Below are 19,630 nucleotides of genomic sequence, written 5' to 3'. Positions count from 1 at the left end.
TAAAGAGTAGCTGAGTAAGTGATTTAAATATTTGTTTCTATGAGTATGGTATGCAACCTAAGAGAAATTTAATTCATTTTTAAAAACTCAGAATAACCCAGTAGAACATAATTGAATGCGTTTTTTAAAAGGTATATCCTTTCATTTCAGGGAAAAAAGGAAGGGAGAGGAAAAGAAAAAAACTTAATAAAGAAGAAAGTAAGGACGCAATACCTGATAACAAAGGTCTTGAACCCAGCAGAGAAACCCCAGAACAACGAGAAAACAAACAGCAGCAGAAGAAGCGAAAGGTCCAAGATAAACAACAGAAATCGGTATCCGTCAGCACTGTACACTAGAGGGTCCCATGAGATTGTTGTAGACTCGTGATGCTGCTATCTCAACCAAATGCCCAGGACAGGTGCTCTAGCCATTAGGACCACAAATGGACAACGCGTCAGTTACTGTTCAGTCTAAACAACATTCCAAATAGTCGCTATATCTTCATACAAGCGTAGTTAACAACACGGAGCCCAGAGTTCAAAGAAGGGATGTTTTGAATGGTAATCTTACATGCTTCTGTGCATTTTTAAGAGACAAGAAATTTTGTACATACTTATCAATAGGCTATAAGATGTAACAACATAATGATGACATCTGGAGAAGCAACATCTATTCCCTATAAAAAAATATTTTTTCAAGCTATTGTTTTGAGAAGCAAAAGATAGTTCTGCAAATTGAAAGATACGGTATCCCTTCAAAACAAATAAGAGATCAGGGGAGAGAAACATCTTTCAAAGGACAGTGTCGTTTTGTCCAGATCTAGAGAGAGCTCAGATACTAGGGCCTGGCATTTGGAATCATAAGAATTATCACCACAGAAACAACTGTTTTAAGATCGGTTCTATTGCCCTCATTCTGTCCTTCTGTAAGAAACCTGAGAGTTCACATAGAGTTCAATATACTGTATGGGATTGGAGAAAGGCCAAATGTGGAAAAAACCATAGAATTGGAGGTACCTTTTGTGCTTAACAAAACTGTGAAGGGTTGTGATTCCCTGGATCAGGTTTCCCATCTATTTCAGCACTGTGTGGTTCAGCCTCTGCTATCCCTTGGGTTATATAAGTCTGTAAACATGTACCTGTAACTTACTCCCCAAAACAAAATCATACTTATTAGAAGAAAATTCTGATTTCATAGAAAACAAAACCTAGAGCAAGGAGGATATAACATGTTTGCAAAGTCATGTGTTTTCTGTGTCACTCAATGAGAGAAAAACAATTTTATTACCTGCTTAATGGTCCACTTGGAACTAAAAGGGATAATACTTTCTAACAAGGTGTATCTAGTAGGGGGGAAAGCCACCACAATAAATATATTTGTTGATAGTTTTTAAAGTTTTGTTTTGTTTTATTGTCTGTTTTGTTGGAAAATTGTTACTCTTAGAGACACATGAATTAGAAAAGAAGATTCCTATGTAATTCCTATGTAGCCTATGTGATTCAGAACATGTTACATTTCTTAGTATTTTATTTTTGAATCCGACTTTGGACATGAGCTGATAGAGATTTGCTTATAGGGTATTACGAGGTATTTATTCAACTTTTTTTCTTATTTTAATCAACAAAATTGTAGTTATAAATGTAAAGACCTCTTTAAATTATTTCACTGCTCCCATTTCATTGCTTAGAAATTAGCATCTTTTCTTGTGTGTTGGTTCCTCCTGAATCTTGAACATTTGTCCTTTTTTTCTGCATATTTCCCCTGTCTGTGGACTTCTTTTGGGGATTGAAGTCACCTAGCTGGAGGCCTTACTAGTGTTTCACAGAGTATACAGTCAGCCCAGGGCAGGAGGAGGAACCTCTGATCGTGCAGCACAGAATCTCATGACCCACCTTGACCTTCCTGTTATAATGGAAGGATGCATGGCTGCTCTGTCCACCATGCTTCCTAGCCCTCTAAAGATCACTGCTTTCTGAAGAATTTGCAATGAATTAGCCTTCTGGCTGCCTATCTCGTCACTCTTTCTCTACTAACTGTACTGTTCATGTGGACTGATTGGATTAATTCATTTTCCACTTCTCTTTTGCTCTTCCAAAATACAAACTTTCTGAATGATGTATTTCTGTTTCTTACTCTGATGTTTTCTTGTTCACATGAAAAAAATATTTCAACTAACTAGATCTATTCCCAATGTATATAAATAATTTTATCTTCAAATACAACTTATGTTACCAAGGACCATTTTTTTTTCGACAAAACTATGTTAAGTAGAAGTGTTTTCACATGTTCTAGAACTTTTGCTTGGTTTCCACTACCATCTTTGTCATCAATCTTATCTAGTGAAGCATAAGTGGCCAAATTATTTTTGTGTATCTTTCTATGTTTATCATTGCCCTCATTCTTTCAACAAGAAACTACTAGGAAGGTCTATGCCTGCATATGCAGTGCTGGACAAAGAGTTAAACAAACTCCAATTGTGGCACATGATTATCATGTCTTCCCATGTGTTTGGACTCAAGACTTTTATCTTGTGGTCCTCCAGACAATGGCAGACAATCTAAGTCTTTGATGCAGCACTTAAATAAAAGTAGAATTGTTACAAAGGAAAGAGAAATGAAAACTAACATTAATATTGATACATTGGTGAGATATAAAATGCAGACAAAGATAGCATTGATTTTAACTGTAATTGTCAATCTACCTGTAATATCTTTAGGCACATGGAATCCTTATGATCTTTATACTAGCAGCATACTCAACTTTGGGCAAAAACTCGTGATCAACTTCTGGTCGCAGAAGGCATTAACTTTCTCCTCTGATTCTGTCTCTAAGATCTGGTAAACTGTTGGTGGTAACAGATGGCTCATAAATTCTTGCTACAAAGAGAATTGAGAGAGTGCAGCAACATAAATCTGTCTATGTCTGATCCACACTCCTGCTCTGGTCTCCAAATTCTCTATAATTGAAGGGAAGTCTCTGTTTTATTGGCAAATTTAGGTTCCAGTCCCAGATATTGGCACATCAGTTATCTGCTCTGTGTCCCCATTTCGTATGTGCGACACAAGAGAGGTAGGCTAGAGATGATCACTATAGTCCCAGTTGGGGGGGGGGCATGTGACACTTCTATTAATTCAGGGTGATGCCCCTAATGATACCTCATTAGTGAATGTCCTTTGGGTTCCCTACTTTCCCCAAAAGTGGAAATGTATAGTCTCTTAAACTGCACTGCTCTGATGTGATTGAATTAAAAGTTGTTTACACTAGTGGTTATTAAAATATTGACATGAATAACATTGAGAAGGGAAGAAGAAATACATAAATATGGTTAATGCCAGGAATAGAGGCTGATTCCCACAAAGGGAGACAGCAACGTGGGAAATTCAACTTAGCTAAAATTAGACAGCCTGTGTTAACACCCCAGTTTTGTTATTTAATTGGTCATAACTTGTGTGACTTTGGGCAAGTTGTGTGGTCTTTCAGAGCCTCCATTCTTTATCTGCAACGAAGAAGTGGAAACCCCTATCTTGCAAGGTGGTTATGAAAATTAAAAGGTTAATCACTCGTTATAATAATATTTATTCTGTGTATAAATACATATCAATGGAAAGTAATGACTAATTCAACAAGTCACACATAGAAATCAACTGTATTTCTCTTGATTAATGATATGCAATAATATCCATATAAGTATACACATGTAATAATTTCAAAGAATAAGTATATAAGTGAGAATAATGTAAATGAACTGAATAATAGTGACTAAATTGTAAATATCAGTTTTGTCTTAGGTCCTCTTAAAATTAAGGAATTACTTATTCTTTAAAGTATGCACTTTTATAAATGGGCATAAATAGGCACTTCCTCTTTCTCATGGATATATTTTAATAGCAGAGGAACTGAGTAGACTTTCTCAATATATATGCTACTAATTCTGAGCAAATTAGGGCTTAAAGGCTCTTTCTAAGGTTGAATTGTTACAAACAGGGCATTATTTCTTATATTAATAATACAAATAGAGTTCTTCTGGAAACTAAAATAAATCCATCCTCTACTAAAAGAATAAGATTAAATAAAGATGGCGATTGGATCAAATGACACTTTCTCATTGCAAACAATAACAATGTGTCTCACTTAGTATGTATTATTATTTTTATTATATTTGTAGATTTGTTAGAAAAAGAGAAACAAAAAATTGTATATACGTCTTTTATGCTAGCCTTATTTTATGCTTACTCATGACTAAATCATATTATGTAATTATCTCCCAAGCCCTCTGAGTTATTGATATCTCTGTTTTGAAAATGGGGAAATTGAGGCACAGAGAAGCACCTAAAGTCATTGCAGTCAGCAACCAGTGATCCTGGAAGTCAGTCCCAGTTGTGGATGACTCCAAAGCCCACGCTCCTTCCTCACATCATATCCCTTAAAACCATATTTATTGTTAGTTCCAACAAAGTCTACGATACACATTATGGACATGTGTTTCCCTGATCTGAACTAGAACATTAGAACATTCCCTGATCTAGAACTAGATCATTCCCTGAACTAGAACTAGAACATTCCCTGATCTGAACTAGAACATTCCTGAGAAGTCCAATCACTGAGGCCTCAATCCAGAATAAGACTCAAGTCTGAATCTGAACTCATACGTGATTATGTATATATGAATGTGTGTGTGTGTGTGTGTGTGTGAGAGAGAGAGAGAGAGAGAGAGAGAGAGAGAGAGAGAGAGAGAGCTCTCCAGAGGGCCTGTGGGTTGGCTTGTGGGGCAGTGGATTGGAAGAGGCAAGTGTGTTTAGAAGGAAAAGAAGAAATGAGAATTATGTGCCTTCAGAAAAAGACCAAAGTTCAGACAGAAAGGGACAACAAGTATGACTCCTGGAAAAAGTCCGGTAGTGTTCTAGCCTTGTATGACTCTGGACTGACTCTCAATTCAGTTCTCTTGCAGTGTAAGAAGAATATTTTCCAACATTATCATCTTTTTCCTGAGTTCTTTTCTAGAATTGCCACGATACAGGAAGAAACATCAACAGATGTTTTGTTGGAACGGCCCAAACGACTTCCTTTAGACAATGTCTTACTTCCTTGCAGGTACTTCAGACATTCAGCATCACTATTTTGTCACATACCTTTCATTCCCCATCTTGCCTCTCCAGTAATTCAAAGAATAACATATCTATCATATAAACAGGTAAGAAAAAGGAGGGGATGAAAAGAAGGCAGGCAAAAAATAATAACCACTTTTATTCATATTCATTAAAATACAGTTGTAAGAGAATCTCTCCTAGTAGGAATATTCCATTAGCTGGAAAGTTGGCAATGTGATAATTTTAGAAGACAGAATTACATGAGCGTAAAATGATCTGATCGATAAACACTTTGAAAAATATCTAACACTTTTATATCTACAATTGTGTAATGGAAAATATTGTTCTAAATGCTGCTGAGACCATCCAAGACATCCAAGACATCTACTACAGATTAAGTTTTACTTTTAAAAATAGAGAATTGGCAAATACACATTAGAAATGTTTTTAAACAAAGCTGAATAGCAATCTTAATTACCAAAGTTTTCTGACTAATTAAACTGATGTACTAGTGTTTATACTATTCACGTCAGTGACTATTTTAGTTATCCCCGTCGAATTTCCATCATAAATAGATTTTAAGCAACAGGCATATTTTTTTCAACCAATGTAACAACTCATTAAAAATTTTACAGAGGCATCTATGTTTATAATAAAATCTGAAATGACATAATGCATTTATAAGGGCTTTAAAATTGTCAAGCATAACAAATATATGAGCTACTATTGTTGCTAGCCATTCACTAACTACAGCAACAGATTTCCTTTCCTGTTCCCATTCCTCAGACTGTTGACCTCATGGGAGACTTCATTCTTAGAGGAAATTATCCCTAACCTTCCCAAAAAGGAGTTAATAAAAGCACTAACTTTTGAGGAGACTACAACTTTGAGAATGCAGCATGCAGCGATGACCACAGTAGTTTTCTGTAGCTCTTGGCACTGGAGTTATGTCAAAGGTGGAGCACGCGGCACCACTTCACTTTGTCAATTTTGTGGTGCCCAAACACAGTAAAATAAACTACCTTAAATCTGAATCTATACCAGAGAAATTTTTGAGTTAGTTGATGCTAACAATCATGCTTGCTCTCTCTCTCCCCACATCATGAATATTCTTGGTGGGTCTCAACCTCCCAAGAGGTAGGAAGTTCTGCAGTAGCTCAGCCAACCATCTGGCCATGACAGTCTCAAGGTTTGAAAAAAGAGAAAGAGAGAGAGAGACAGGGAGGGAGGGAGGGAGGGAAGGAAGGAAGGAGGGAGAAAAGGAAGGAAGGAAAGAAAGAAGGAAGGAAGGAAAGAAGAAAACTTGTGATCCCAGAAAGAATAGGGGCTCTTAATTTCAACCTTATCCTTATGGCTAGTCAATGACAACCATGTACTGCCTCTTGCCTGTTATAGAATGCTATACCAAAAAAAAGAAAAAAGAAAAAAAGCCATGCTCATACCTAGCCCTGGGGCATTGGGCTGTCCATGGTGGCAATGTCAATCATCCTGGACTTTGGCTTCTTTCCCTGCTTTAGTCTTGTACTATGTTTGTTTATGTTTTTTGGTTGGCAAGTTTGAGAAACAAAAACTACCTAATGATTTAAAAATTAATCTAGGAATAAGTTGGAAAAGAAACAATTTATAGTAAGTTCCTCTACTTTTAATGTAAAACTAAGAAAAACATAGTATTTACACTTCTTACAGCAGTAGTTTAATAAAACAAAACAAAAGGAAACTAGAAAAACAAAAATAAATACACTTGGTATTTAACATCCAGGGGATTTTCCTCATGTGGTAACTATTTAGAAGCAGGTCCCATTTATCACTGTTTGCCCTTACTGATTTTTTTTTCCCATAGTAAAAAATGGTTATGACTCACTTTAGGAACACACCAAATGCTACAGGAAAATTGATTTTAGTTTTATCCAAACCAGCAGTGAGAATAATTTATGATTCCAAAAAGACATAGACAAGCAGAGTCAGTTTAGGAAAGTGAGTCATTTTCATGCAAATGAATTCTAGTTTTCTTGATTGCTATCCTAGTCTCCTTTTAAATGTTGGAGTTTTTAGGGTAAGAGGGAGGAAGAATGAATTATTGTGGTAAACCAATATTTCCGCTTGTTGACTGTGGAATATTTAAAGCACAGCTTAATATGTAACATGTGAAAGGGTCAAGAGAATAATGCTTAATTTGTATTTCCATATGATCCAATCAAATCCAAACTGGTATTATTTATAGAAGAAAACAGATCATTAGAATGTGGTGTTCTAGGTCTCCAGATTTTCCAAATGTATTATGAAAATTATGCTTTCCACAATCATCAAAATAGATTGTTCAGTCATAGACATTCCTGCATGCCTAAACAATTTGAAATTCAGGACCAGTATCAGTTTCCTTGCCTCCACCCTTTCCTACCGGCCCCCCAAAAAAACACCACCAGTCAATTGCATAATAATTAAGACTAAATTGAAAAACATAAAATAATTTAAAAAGAATAAACTTAAAAAGAGAAAATAACTATAGAAAAACATTACTTGTTTCAGAAAAAACGTTAATAAAGCCACTTTGGGAAATGAATACAAACCCCATCAGTAGAAGCACTTCCTGTCTATGAGTCCATCTAGGGCTGCTAGAACAAAATACCAAAGACTGGGTCACTTATAAACAACACTTCTGGATGCTAGAAGTCTAACATCAAGGAGCTAGCAAATTTGGTGTCAAGTGAGGGCCCACTTTCTGCTTCATAGATGGCATCTGCCACCTGTGTCCTCACATGGTAGAAAGGTCTAGGGAGCTCCCTGGAGCCTCTTTTGTGAGTGCACTAACCCCAGTTCTGAGGGCTCCACCCTCAAGTTCTAAGAACCTCCCAAAAGTCCCACCCCCCCATACCATCACACTGGACATTAGGATTTCAGCACATGAATTGCGGGTGGGGTGACACATTCAGACCATCCATTAATGAAGTATCATTTAAACAAAGAAATAATCAAACTATAGATTCTACCATCCTTATTGTACAACTAATTAGCAACAGTGCTTTGAGTGACCAATAACCTACTCAATCAGAATTAGTATTTTCATATGCTACATAAATATTCTAAAATTTTCTCTAAGGTCTCTAGGTAGAGATCAAAAGCCTTGTGTTATTTTTGTGACAATTACTGCACCAACCCTGGCATCCACAGCAAATATTAATGTTTTTCAGTCTGTAAAAGATAAAGAAAACATATGGCTTTTGTTATATAATTTTATGTTTTGATACCAAAAAGAAAAGAAAATAAGACAATCTCTAATTTTGCAAAGAGATAAACTGATTTAAGTCTCAGTTCGAAGGAAAATGCATTTATCTAAAAATAATCATGACTGAACTACTGACCTAGGTAACAAAACTAAGGTCTTAACCTGCTGCCCAAGAAGGTCACAAAGGATTTACAAAAATAAGATGCTTTGAGTAGCATTTCCAATGGAGAAGCAGCTGGATATAAGATTATTTCAGAGCCTCAAAGAAAACGAGCATCGTGTCCTTCTTTCTCTTGTGTTAGTTACTTGAAACACTATCATTAAGTTAAAAATCAATTGAGAAGAATACTTCAGAAAACAAATTGATTCCCAAATAACTTCTTTAAGTGCAGAAAGAAAAATAACACTAAAGTGGAGGAAAATAATTAAAAGTGGAATCCTCCGTATATTCTAATTTACAAAATGAGGCTTCGGTCTTCCTGCAAAGTATCGCATGGTGGGTCTAAAGACTTCATACCAGCACCACTCCAAAACTGTCCTCAGAGCTTCCCTCACCTTCTCTAGATCTCGCATTCCCAGCTTCTGTTTTGCAATGTCGCCAGCCTACACTCCACCAACTCAGTGCTGGATTTCCCATTAATTTCAAAGACTAAAGGCATTCTGAGGGACTCCACAAAACAGAGGTAAGGAAAAAGAATTTTTTTGGGGGGGGAATGCTATTTTATAATCCAAAACAATTTTCAGAAAAAATACTATTTTATTTTACCAAAGTAGCATGGAAGTAGTCACAGTAAGGAAAAGAACTCTGTTGAACTTTCTCATACGGGTTTTACAGTTTAAAGAACTCTTATACATCTTGCTGATCATGAAGGAATATAAAGAAGGATTAGATGAGCTGTTGCTGTTTAATTTTATTAGCTTAGATTCATGCATTATGACTAAACCTAGAGACAGATGTATCTGCAAGTATTGAAATAATTGTTCATTAACCACCAGTGCAAACGTATATGGTAAAAAAATAAATGTTACCATAAAAGGCTTTGCAACTCATTAAAAAAAAAAAAAATTACACCAAGTCTTAGTCACCCATTCTGCCCTGTGTTTCTTTCATTTCCTGTCAGGATAACAGCTCCAGGAGCTCATCTCTTTCTCACAGGGTAAATTGTGTAAAACCTTACAGGGTTAAAAGAAAAAGAAAGAAAAAGACAAGAACAACATTCTAATGATGAAAGGAATAATAGAGAACACACTGGAGAAAACCAGCCGCACCCATTCTTTCTAGTGTTGTGTAGCTTTGCCCCACACCCAAAGTAAATTGTCTTCACTTCAAGAAGCTGTCTCTATAAATAAACTGACCAATGTATCTTTAAAACATAAACGGCTTGGACTATCATAATAAACATTGCAAAATAAATACGAAATAACATCTGGAGGCAAAGCTTTGGATGGAGTGGGGTGAGAGAGAGTGCTAACTTTTCTTAGTTCCATTAATAAAGTATGAATTTCAGTTTTTAATTTTAGGAAATGCTTTCCATTATTAATCAAACACAAAGCAAAGACATTCTGATTTGACTTTAAAATCCCAGAGAAGGGAATACTGTCTGTACATCATGTCTTTTCACAAATTAGGCTACTCTTCTTAGTAACATTTTAAGGCGCTTTGTTTCCTACTATTTCCTTACCTAGGAAACTAGGATAATAAGCTCTGTTACTAAGCCAGTTCATTTAGCTCTATTTCATGTTTAGCTCTAACTGTGATTAGAACTGGTAGACAAGAAAACGACCTTCTTTTTGCCTTAGGAAACTAAAATCTCCAATGTAATAGATTAGAAAAATGCAACACTTCCATTGTAAGAGAATATTATAGTAATGATTACATTTAATTGTCATTACGTATTGCAATTACAAGGAAAAAGATCACGTTTCCTGTGCTTCTTATGTGCATCCAACTTGTGTGCAGGAATCCCATTCAGTTAATATTTTTAGAGCCTACAGCAACTGGTCAGGCTCTTTTCCTGTGAGTTCATGAGTCCCTGCTGGTTAACCTGAAGATTCTGGTGTAGATATTCCCCTACGAGTCACTTTGCTTATTGTATGTAACGCTCTGATAAAATTTTTGTAGGTGACATAGTAGTAAGCATCGTATGTACAATGCCAAAGGAAAGAAAGCATTAGAAACTTAAGTCCTGTGCTCGCTTCGGCAGCACATATACTAGAAACTTAAGTCATTTGTGAATATATTGTAATACCTTCTAAAAAATCATTATGCCTAATTTGCAGTAAATAATAATAATAATAATCAGCTAAATTATTCCAAACTTACATAATTTGTTCATAGTTCATAAATTTCAATTTATTTAAAAATGAAACAAACCTGTTAATTACTAGTGGGATAATAAATATTTCTCATTTAGTCAAGTAAGTATGCAAGGATATTTAATCTCATATGTGTTTTTTTTTTTTTAAGTATGCTTCTCTTTCCATAGGGAGTCATTGGCAGAGGAAAACTGCTGAGATAAGTTGTGATGTGCTGTCTCATCTGCTAATAGTCCGCTCCTCGTGACACATACTTATTGTATTTCTCACATGTATCCTCAACTATACAAGCAAAAGGGTAACTCGATTTTCCTTAAAAAAAAAGGTTCACTTTTGAAAATAACAGTCATTTCATTACATTCTTTTTTTTCTTTCTTTTTCTGATTAACCGAAATGCCATTTGTAGCCAGGCTGCATAAAAGATGTTCTAAATTCTAAAATGTGCATCAGGTATTTCAAAGTTTGAAAAGATTGCGAAGGTTAGAGGTAGGTCAAATTTACCCAGGCTACAAGTCATAATAAATTTAAAAGAATCATCCTCAGCTGCAGTGATTAACCATTTCCTCTCTTTCAACAACAAAAAATCATCAAAAAACAAAAATTCATTAATATTACAAGTTTCAAAAAGAGCATTTTCTTTTCATACTACAAGCTTCTAAACATGACAGAATAAAACATATTCAGCCAAAAACAAATATTTTGTAACTCAGAAAGGAGAACACATACGTACAAATGTGGGGGGCACAGTATAGCCTTTTCTGTGAATCCCTTCATCAGCCCCCCTGACTTCCCTCTTCTGTGACCCCTGGCTCCTTTCCCTTCCAGTCAGTAGACTCCCATTTGACTGCATCACATAACAATTCAAATGCACTTCAGAAGAAACTGTCAAAAAAGTTGATTATTACAAAAAATAAATGATCTTTTCTTAAACACTGAAAAAAAAATATTGTACATTAAAATATAGAAAACATCTCTGGCATGATAAAGATACTCAATAAAATTGTAATTCCCTTTCAAAAAAAAAAAAAGAAACGGTCAAGATAAATAGTTAGACAGAATCATTAGAGAACACTGGGAAACAAGTCTGGAGTTGCCTTATTGAGTAAAAGTTAGTAGAAAGAGCACTGGCTTTGGAGGCAGGACTTGCATTTAAATCCCCCCACCACTGACTAACTGCACTCTTGGAAAAATAAGTTCTTCAATTCTCACATAAGAGGATATATCTTCTTTATATCAGAGGATATAGAACGACTATATTATTACAGACTGTATACAGTGGCTATGAGGATTAAAGGAAATAAAGTATATGGCATGCCAGACACATAGTGGGTGCTCTGTAAATTGTTGCTATCGTCATCAGATTTTAGATGTGTTTCGTTTAAAATATTCAGAATTTCCAAATCACAGAAGTTTGTGTATAATATGATGATATAATATAACATAATATAATACATATTACATACACGTATACACACAGGTATATAACACATATATATCCCTCAATACTTGACCTTCCTATAACGTTCAATTTAATGACTATTTATTGTATATCTACTGTTTGCCAAGCAACATGTTTGATACTGCTGATACAAATTCACAAGACAAAATCCTTATCTCTGAATCTTCCTAGTAGAAGACACACAGAAGATACCCAAGCGTTATTACCTAAGTATGTGCCTGGTGATGTGGCAGATCAAGAACTAGCCCTCAGCTCAGCCCTGAGACCACGGCCAAGAGAGGGTGAGTGACCTGGTAACCTGAACCAAGTCTTCAAGTACAAGTGGTTCTTTGCCAGTTCCCCCCAAACAAGGTAGGAGAGGAGTGACTGCGTCACTGTCCATGAGGAGAGTCTGGAATAAAAGAGCATATGCTGTTTAGGGAACTCTGAGTAGCTTTTGTGTTCTGCAAAAGATTTGGGAGGTGTGTGGGCAGGGAACAGATGACAAATGGCCTTATATGCATGTGAAAGACTCTGGAATTTATCTTAAAAACAGTGATGAATCTGTCAAGGGTTTTAAGAAGTGCGATGAAATGATTCTATTTGCCCCACCAAGATGTCTTTGGTGGCAATGGAAGAGGGGAATTTTTTAAAGAATGAAGGAAAGAAGACTCAGATGAGCAGCAGTTTTAAGTATAAGGGTATAAAATTATATTTTTCAACAGCACAATAAATAGAGCCTGAATTAACGCAAAGAGAAAGGTGAAGGAGAAGAGGGAATAGGTCTCAAAGATCGTTTGGAGGTAGTAGACACATTTGGTGGCCAGCAGGAAGAAACAGGTGAGCAAAGTGAATCCTGCATTTGTCTTGGCTAGTCTGAGGAGGGCAGTCAGGGAATCCACTGCAAGCAAGAGTGAGATTGCTTGTTTACTTTGAGGATTTTGAGACGTGGGAGACATTAGACATTCAATGGAGAGGAACTCATGGGAATCTGAAATATAGGTCTGTCCCTGATTGAAATGTTTGATATGTGGAGCTATCGATTTAGGAACAATCATCTAATAAATAAATCAGAGGGCATAGATCCGTAGGCCTGAGGAGACTACCGCAGTAAAAGAGAAGAAAACCAATTGAACACTATTAACGATATTTAAACAGTGAGTACAGGAAAGGAAGTTTATAAAGGAAATTGAGAACAACAGACTGACAGATAAATAAAGAACAAAGAAAGTGATAGCACACAAATGTTGGAGGTGAGGATTAAAATGTGTGGTTACATCAAGCTCACCATAACAAAATCAATCCACTGGCAAATCCCAGGGATTTGCCAATGTGGTTGTCTTTAGAACGTGTTTCAAAAAAGTTTCGAGGAAGATCTCAGTGTGTTGTGAGTAGAATGGAGGTAGGGAATTGCAGGTACAGAACGTAGGTAATGCAATTGGGAAGTTCCTTCTTTGCCTAGTAAATGAGAAAGGGAACTCAAAGCAGGGCCCATACAGAGGCAAGGTATGATTAACCTGGGTCAGTGTATGAAGAAAGACATTAGACTAGAGCACCATAACCTGCTAAAGCAAAAGAAAAATAAATTTGCTATCTTAACAGACAAGGAGTAGAATTATGCTAACCTGTAATGAAACTAAAAGTGCAACTAAAAATATTGTATTAAGCATGGTGGACAAATATCAATTGGAACCAAATTTCCATTCTCACCTGTTCCCCCCAATACATCTTCCAACACTCTTTTGAATCCCCATATTGCTTCATAATTCTCAGCAAGGTAATTTATTTGTTTTCTCCTTTATTTGGCTGTCTCCTTTCCTATAAAAACACATTTGGTAATGCTATTTCACCTTAACTGGTTTTTACATCAAAAATCAATCTGTATTACTGCCCTCCTTAACACCTACCTCATGTTTCTCAACTTTTAGCCAATAGTGCCTATATAAATTTTTACCGAAAACTTACATATACTATATAAATTTTTACTTTTTTGTATGTTACTTTACAAATGAATTACAAAAGAGATTTAAAATGGTTGTGAGTCCTTTTAAAATGTAAAGTACTATAAAATATCAAGTATAATAATCAAATATATAAAGCAGATACTTAGTTTAGAGTATAATAATCTTATCAACTTAAGGATGCTTTATCTCTTTTTCAATCAAGTTGTAAGTCAGTGTTTGAATCATGAATACAAATCATTGACAAGAAGTCAACTTATCACTACCTAGTAGAAAATTTGTACTAAGAAAAATGTAGTATATTTTATATGAAACATAAATGTTTTGCTCCACATTTGCTTTCCTTTTTTCAAATACATGCAGCAGCAGCCCACTATATGCAATACTGTTCAATGAAATCTATTATATTTTGTTACAATTTATAACTCAGTCTTTCACATATTGGTATGGTTTCAGCTATTCAATTAAAAATTAGATGTTTTATTAATGTGTTCAGTTGCTGGTACAAAGTGTCTTGTGCTTAGCACATTCAGCAAAAATAGGGCTAAATTGTCTCCATCAACTTATTTCATGTCTAAAAACAGAAAGTTAATGTAATGCTTATAGTATAGATTCAATGATAACTATAGTATTCTAGCTGTCTGACTGATAGAAACCCAGATAATCAGTAAAAATCAAGCATATCTTTACAGTTTCTCCTAAGTAAAAGAGAGAGAGAGAGAGACAGAGAGACAGAGAGACAGAGAGACAGAGAGGTTGAGAGAGAGAAATAATTGTTTTCTAGTCAGATTCTAAATCATAAAATCTGGTATAAAAGAATCAGAAAATTAAGCAATTTTCTTACATTTATTGTACATTCTTAAAAAAAAACATATCAATTATGTTTTACCACTCCCCTCAAAACTGCTCATTTTTTAAAATTACTTTCTTTTCAAAACATTTTTCCCCCCTAAATAATAGGGCCTGCCCTGAGGAACAAATGTAGATTCTGAAGACTAAACAAAATTCTAAAACTAATATTAAGCTATTAATGTAGAAGCAGAAGACCAAACTTCACCATCACAGGAGGCTGTACATGTTCCTAGAATCACCATAGCTCTCATACTTCAGGCTCTGCCTTACAAATCCCACTTTCCTGCCATGTTTCTTTGGTTTGGGAGTTTATGTTTTATTTTAAAAGTTTTTAAGGTAGTAAATAGGGAAATTGCATAGACTGTACCTTGAATTTAATGAAGAATTTGACAGAGTTTCTCTGGATATTTTCATGAATAAGATTTACGGAGGTAGCTACAATTACATGAATCCATATCTATCTGAGCAACCCCATATAAGAAATATTGATAAAATTATCTATGTCAACCTGCAGGTTCGATAATAGTGGAACAAAGTCTTTGTCCTTCATTCTTTAATGTTACTTCATCTCAATAGCTTAAATGAAGCTAAAGAAAGCATGTTTATGTAAATTTGAAAATATAAGACAATGCAGAGAGAAATAACTGATACTTTGCATGAGAAAATAAAAAATTGTAAAACAGCCTAACAGACTGGAATGATAGATAGATCATGGCCAAAACGATAAAAGCACTAAGATAAGAAAACATAGGGCTACATTAAAGTACAACAAACTACACAGGGACAAGGGAATTAATAAACATTGGCATGGAAAAAACTCAACTCTGAGATGTGTTAGTTGACCACAAGCTTACAAGGAGCTGAGTCTGAGCGAGTGCCTAAAGGAGCCAATGAAGCAATGGTGCTGGGGACAGCTTGTCACCCCCTGGGCTGCTGCTGTTTCCCCCTCAAGGTCAGGCCCTGGCAACTAGTTAGTCTGGGTGTCTGCATACCTGGGCTAGAATTTCTTCAGAGGCCCATAGTATCCTCATATCAGTTAGTTTGGGCTCTTAAAAAAAATGATCATTTACTCAGTGTTCTTTCAAGTTCACCCCTGGTCTCTGTGGGGAAATGCGAGGCCAGAGCATCCCAGAATATAAGGTGGGATTTCCACAGTAGGGGAAAAGATGTATTTACTTAATTAAACACCAACTGGGAAGATGGGTAGCTCAGTTGGTTAGAGCTCGAGCTCTGGGCAACAGGGCTGCCTGTTTCATTCCCACACAGGCCAGTGAGCTGTGCCTTCCTAAACTAGAATGAAGTCAAGGAGCTGCCGCTGAGCTCCTTGGTGGCCAGATGGCTCAGTTGGTTGGAGCACAGGCTCCTTTAGGCCCCCTGCAACTAACAACGGCAACTGGACCTCGAGCTGAACTGTGTCCTCCACAACTAAGATCGAAAGGACAACAACTTGACTTGGAAAAGTTCTGATGTACACACTGTTCCCCAATAAAGTCCTGTTCCCCTTCCCCAATAAAATCTTTTTTAAAAAAAATTAAACACAAGCTACCCTCTACAATCCACCACTGTCTTTGAGAGAATAATTCAAATTTCAGCTAACGCAAGGAAATGGAGTGCTCAATTTACAAAGAGTTTCGTAATATGTTGGATTCTAGTTGTGGGATAGAGAGAGATGAAAGTGAATAATGGATAATTCAGACTTGAAACAGCATAGATTAAACAGGGAAAAGACCCAATTTGGGGGATATGACCAAGGATGAAAGGAATGTGCATGGAGAAAGACGACCCAAAAGAATGAGATTTTCTGTCACTGTTTTTAAACATTAACGTCTTAAAACTCAAGACATCTAGCATCAACATGCAACTAGCATCAACATGTAGCATCAACATCTAGCACTTACAAGCAACTGCTGTTTTCTTACTCCCAACTCACTTCCTACATGGTTAGCAAAGACTTGAATAGAGCAATCATAAGGTCAGATTTTCACCCCTATTTCTATTGCCTCTTGGATGACTGCCACTTCTGTGCAGGCAATATATCCAACACACCAACCTCATTGTCAATATGTCCCTGTATGGACATTCTGAAGCATACCACATCGATAATTCTTCCACCTCTGGATTTATAATTTTGGATCACCACACTCTGGTGATTTCCTAATTTTGTGCTAAATCTCCTAATTTTTCTGCTTCCTCAACCTGTTGGTCCACAAACAATATTCTTCAGTCTCATTAAGAACTCTAATCCTGTTCCTTCAATTTATCTCAATCTCTCATCCTCTTTCTAATGTCATTAAATTATTCAGCTGAGCTTCATTTTCCTCATTTGTAAATGAAAGTAGTAAGACCCACCTCTCATATTTGATGTGAAGATTAGAGATAAATTATGTAAAACACATAGCATTGCTCTTTTCTAAGAGTAGGCACTAAATAATCGTTATCAACCTGGCCCACCTAAATTTTATGAATTGTTAGTTAAAAAACTTTCTTGCCATAAACATCAGTGCCCTTGCCCTTAAGTCTTCCTTTGCACCTAATTAGCAAAACTGCAGCCCTGGGTCAACCAGGAGTGTCTTTTCCAGCCTCATAGCTGGCTGCCAAGTACTGCTGAAAACAAATGCCACAACCACATGGATTGAAGCCACTACAAATTCATGGTCTACCACATCAGTTGCACTATTAACACTACACAGTAAAACTTCTAACTGTCCCTAGTCCACTTCCTCTCTCATTCCCCACAATAATATTTTCAGACCCTCACCACTCTGATTTTCTCCATCACTCAGAAAATGAACTCTACTTTAGAGAAAATATAGAGACCATTATGCAAGAATGTTCTCCACTTCCTATCTCTCCCCACAACACAAAACAATATAAATATAGTTAGAGCCAGCCTTACCCCTTCTCCTTCTATTTCAGCTAAGTGGTTGTCCTACATTTCAAATGTTAATTCTTCCATCTGTTTTTGAATCACATGTATCCATTTCTTTGGAAACCCTATAAATCAAGTGTATCTCCTCTCTTCTGTATCTTTAACTTCTTCTTTCAGCATCTCCCATCTAGTTTATTTATCTCCTAGTTATCACCTCACTTTTCCTTTTCCTTGTACAGCCATGTTTCTCCGAAGAGCTATAGGTACTTATTTCCACTGTCCCATTTCCTAGGACTGTTTCAACCACTGTGCATCTTTACTTCCATTAAATCCAATCCTACAAATGTCTTTCTAGTTGCTAACAACTTTCATATTTCAGTCCCTAGCTTACAGGATCTCTCCACTATTCATGATGCTATTCATCATCTTTCTTCTTGAAATTTTTTTCCTCATGATTGCTATGACATCACCAACTCTTGATTTCCCTCCTTTATCTCCCATAGAGAAAATCTTATTCATTTATAGGATTTTAACTGCCATTTAACATTAATACTCCATCTAAATCTCCAACCTAAGTCCACTCCAGATCTATGTAATTAATGGATAATTCAAGAAAAAACAAACATGCAAAATTTCTTGACTTGGACAGTCTATAGCATTTCTTTTTTTAATATATATATATTTTCAATTACAGTTGACATACAATGTTATCTTAGTTTCAGGTCTAGAGCATTTCAAATTTATGTTCCAAATTGAACTCAGCCATCTTCCTCCTACCTTTAAATTTACTTACCTCCTCTTTTCCCTGTCTTGGCAAACTACCACTTCCCATCCATTTTCTCAAGTCAGAAATTGCACTCAATCTTCACATTTATCCAGTGATTAAGTCTTGTCAACTTTTCCCCTTACTATTTCTTAAATTAATTGTTTTGTTCTAATTGTTATTCCATGATCACTGTCATATACTTGGCTTTCCTTGTAGTTTTCTATAAAATGTTCCTTATTGTGTGTGCCAAAAGTCATTGGAGCCATACTCATCATCCACTCTGCTGCGAGGTATCCACCTAATCTAAAATTCCCCCTAATGTTCTCCATTGCATTGATAAATTTAGTAACAACTACTATTTATTAAAAACTTACTATGCAAGTAAGTACATATGAGACTTTTTGCCCAGAAGCCTCTGGACGGTCTCATACTACGAGGGACTTTCCCTCTCATGCAACCTAGTCCAAGCACCACCCAATAAAGTTTGCTGTGTGTTACTACCTCTCATGGGCACTATGTTTTTCCTTGATGAGCTGAAAAATCCCTCAAACCTCAACAATGGCCATATTATACTCCTTCCAATATAAAATCTAAACTTCTTAGCAGCGCATATCAAAGAATTCATCATCTAATCTCTGCCTGTTCCTCCAGCCTCATTTCATGCATATAGGTAGGTAGATAGATAGGTAGATAGATAGATATGTAGATAGGTAGATAGGTAGATGTAGATGTCGATGTCGATGTAGATGTAGATATTGATATAGATATAGATAGATGATATAGATATAGATATATAGATATAGATATAGATGATATAGATATAGATATAGATATATTTTTGTACCTGCTACATATTCATTGTATTTCCTCAACTGGCCACATGTTAGGGCTATGTCTCATTTTAGTGCTATGACCACTTCTTTATTAGGATGATAATACCCAAACATCAGTAGAAAATTTAAAATCAACCAAGGCTAATAAAAGATTAGATAACTATTTATGCTACATTCCTCAGAGGAGGCTCAAATCAATAACTTGTTTCTTCAACAAATATTTAGTACATAACTTACTCTGTGCCTGGAATTATTCAAGATACTCAGGGAAAGTCATTGAATAAAATAGATACACATACATAC

The 19,630-nt window shown here is 35.8% G+C and overlaps 1 protein-coding gene across 1 annotated transcript in view; it reads left to right on the top strand.

The window, feature by feature from the left end:
- RSPO3 (R-spondin 3) overlaps positions 1–1,781 on the top strand; it is a 77,983-nt gene extending 76,202 nt beyond the window's left edge. Inside the window, exon 5 of the mRNA XM_081044404.1 lies at positions 151–1,781. Coding sequence (XP_080900530.1) covers positions 151–338 — 188 coding nt within the window. The 3' untranslated portion in view covers positions 339–1,781. The remainder of the gene's footprint in view (positions 1–150) is intronic.
- The last annotated feature ends 17,849 nt before the right edge of the window (positions 1,782–19,630 follow it).

Source organism: Rhinolophus hipposideros (genome assembly GCF_964194185.1).
Source record: "Rhinolophus hipposideros genome assembly, chromosome: 3".
Taxonomy (NCBI): Eukaryota; Metazoa; Chordata; class Mammalia; order Chiroptera; family Rhinolophidae; genus Rhinolophus; species Rhinolophus hipposideros.
The sequence above is the reverse complement of the archived record's forward strand: the minus strand, read 5'-3'. Positions and strand labels throughout refer to the sequence as shown.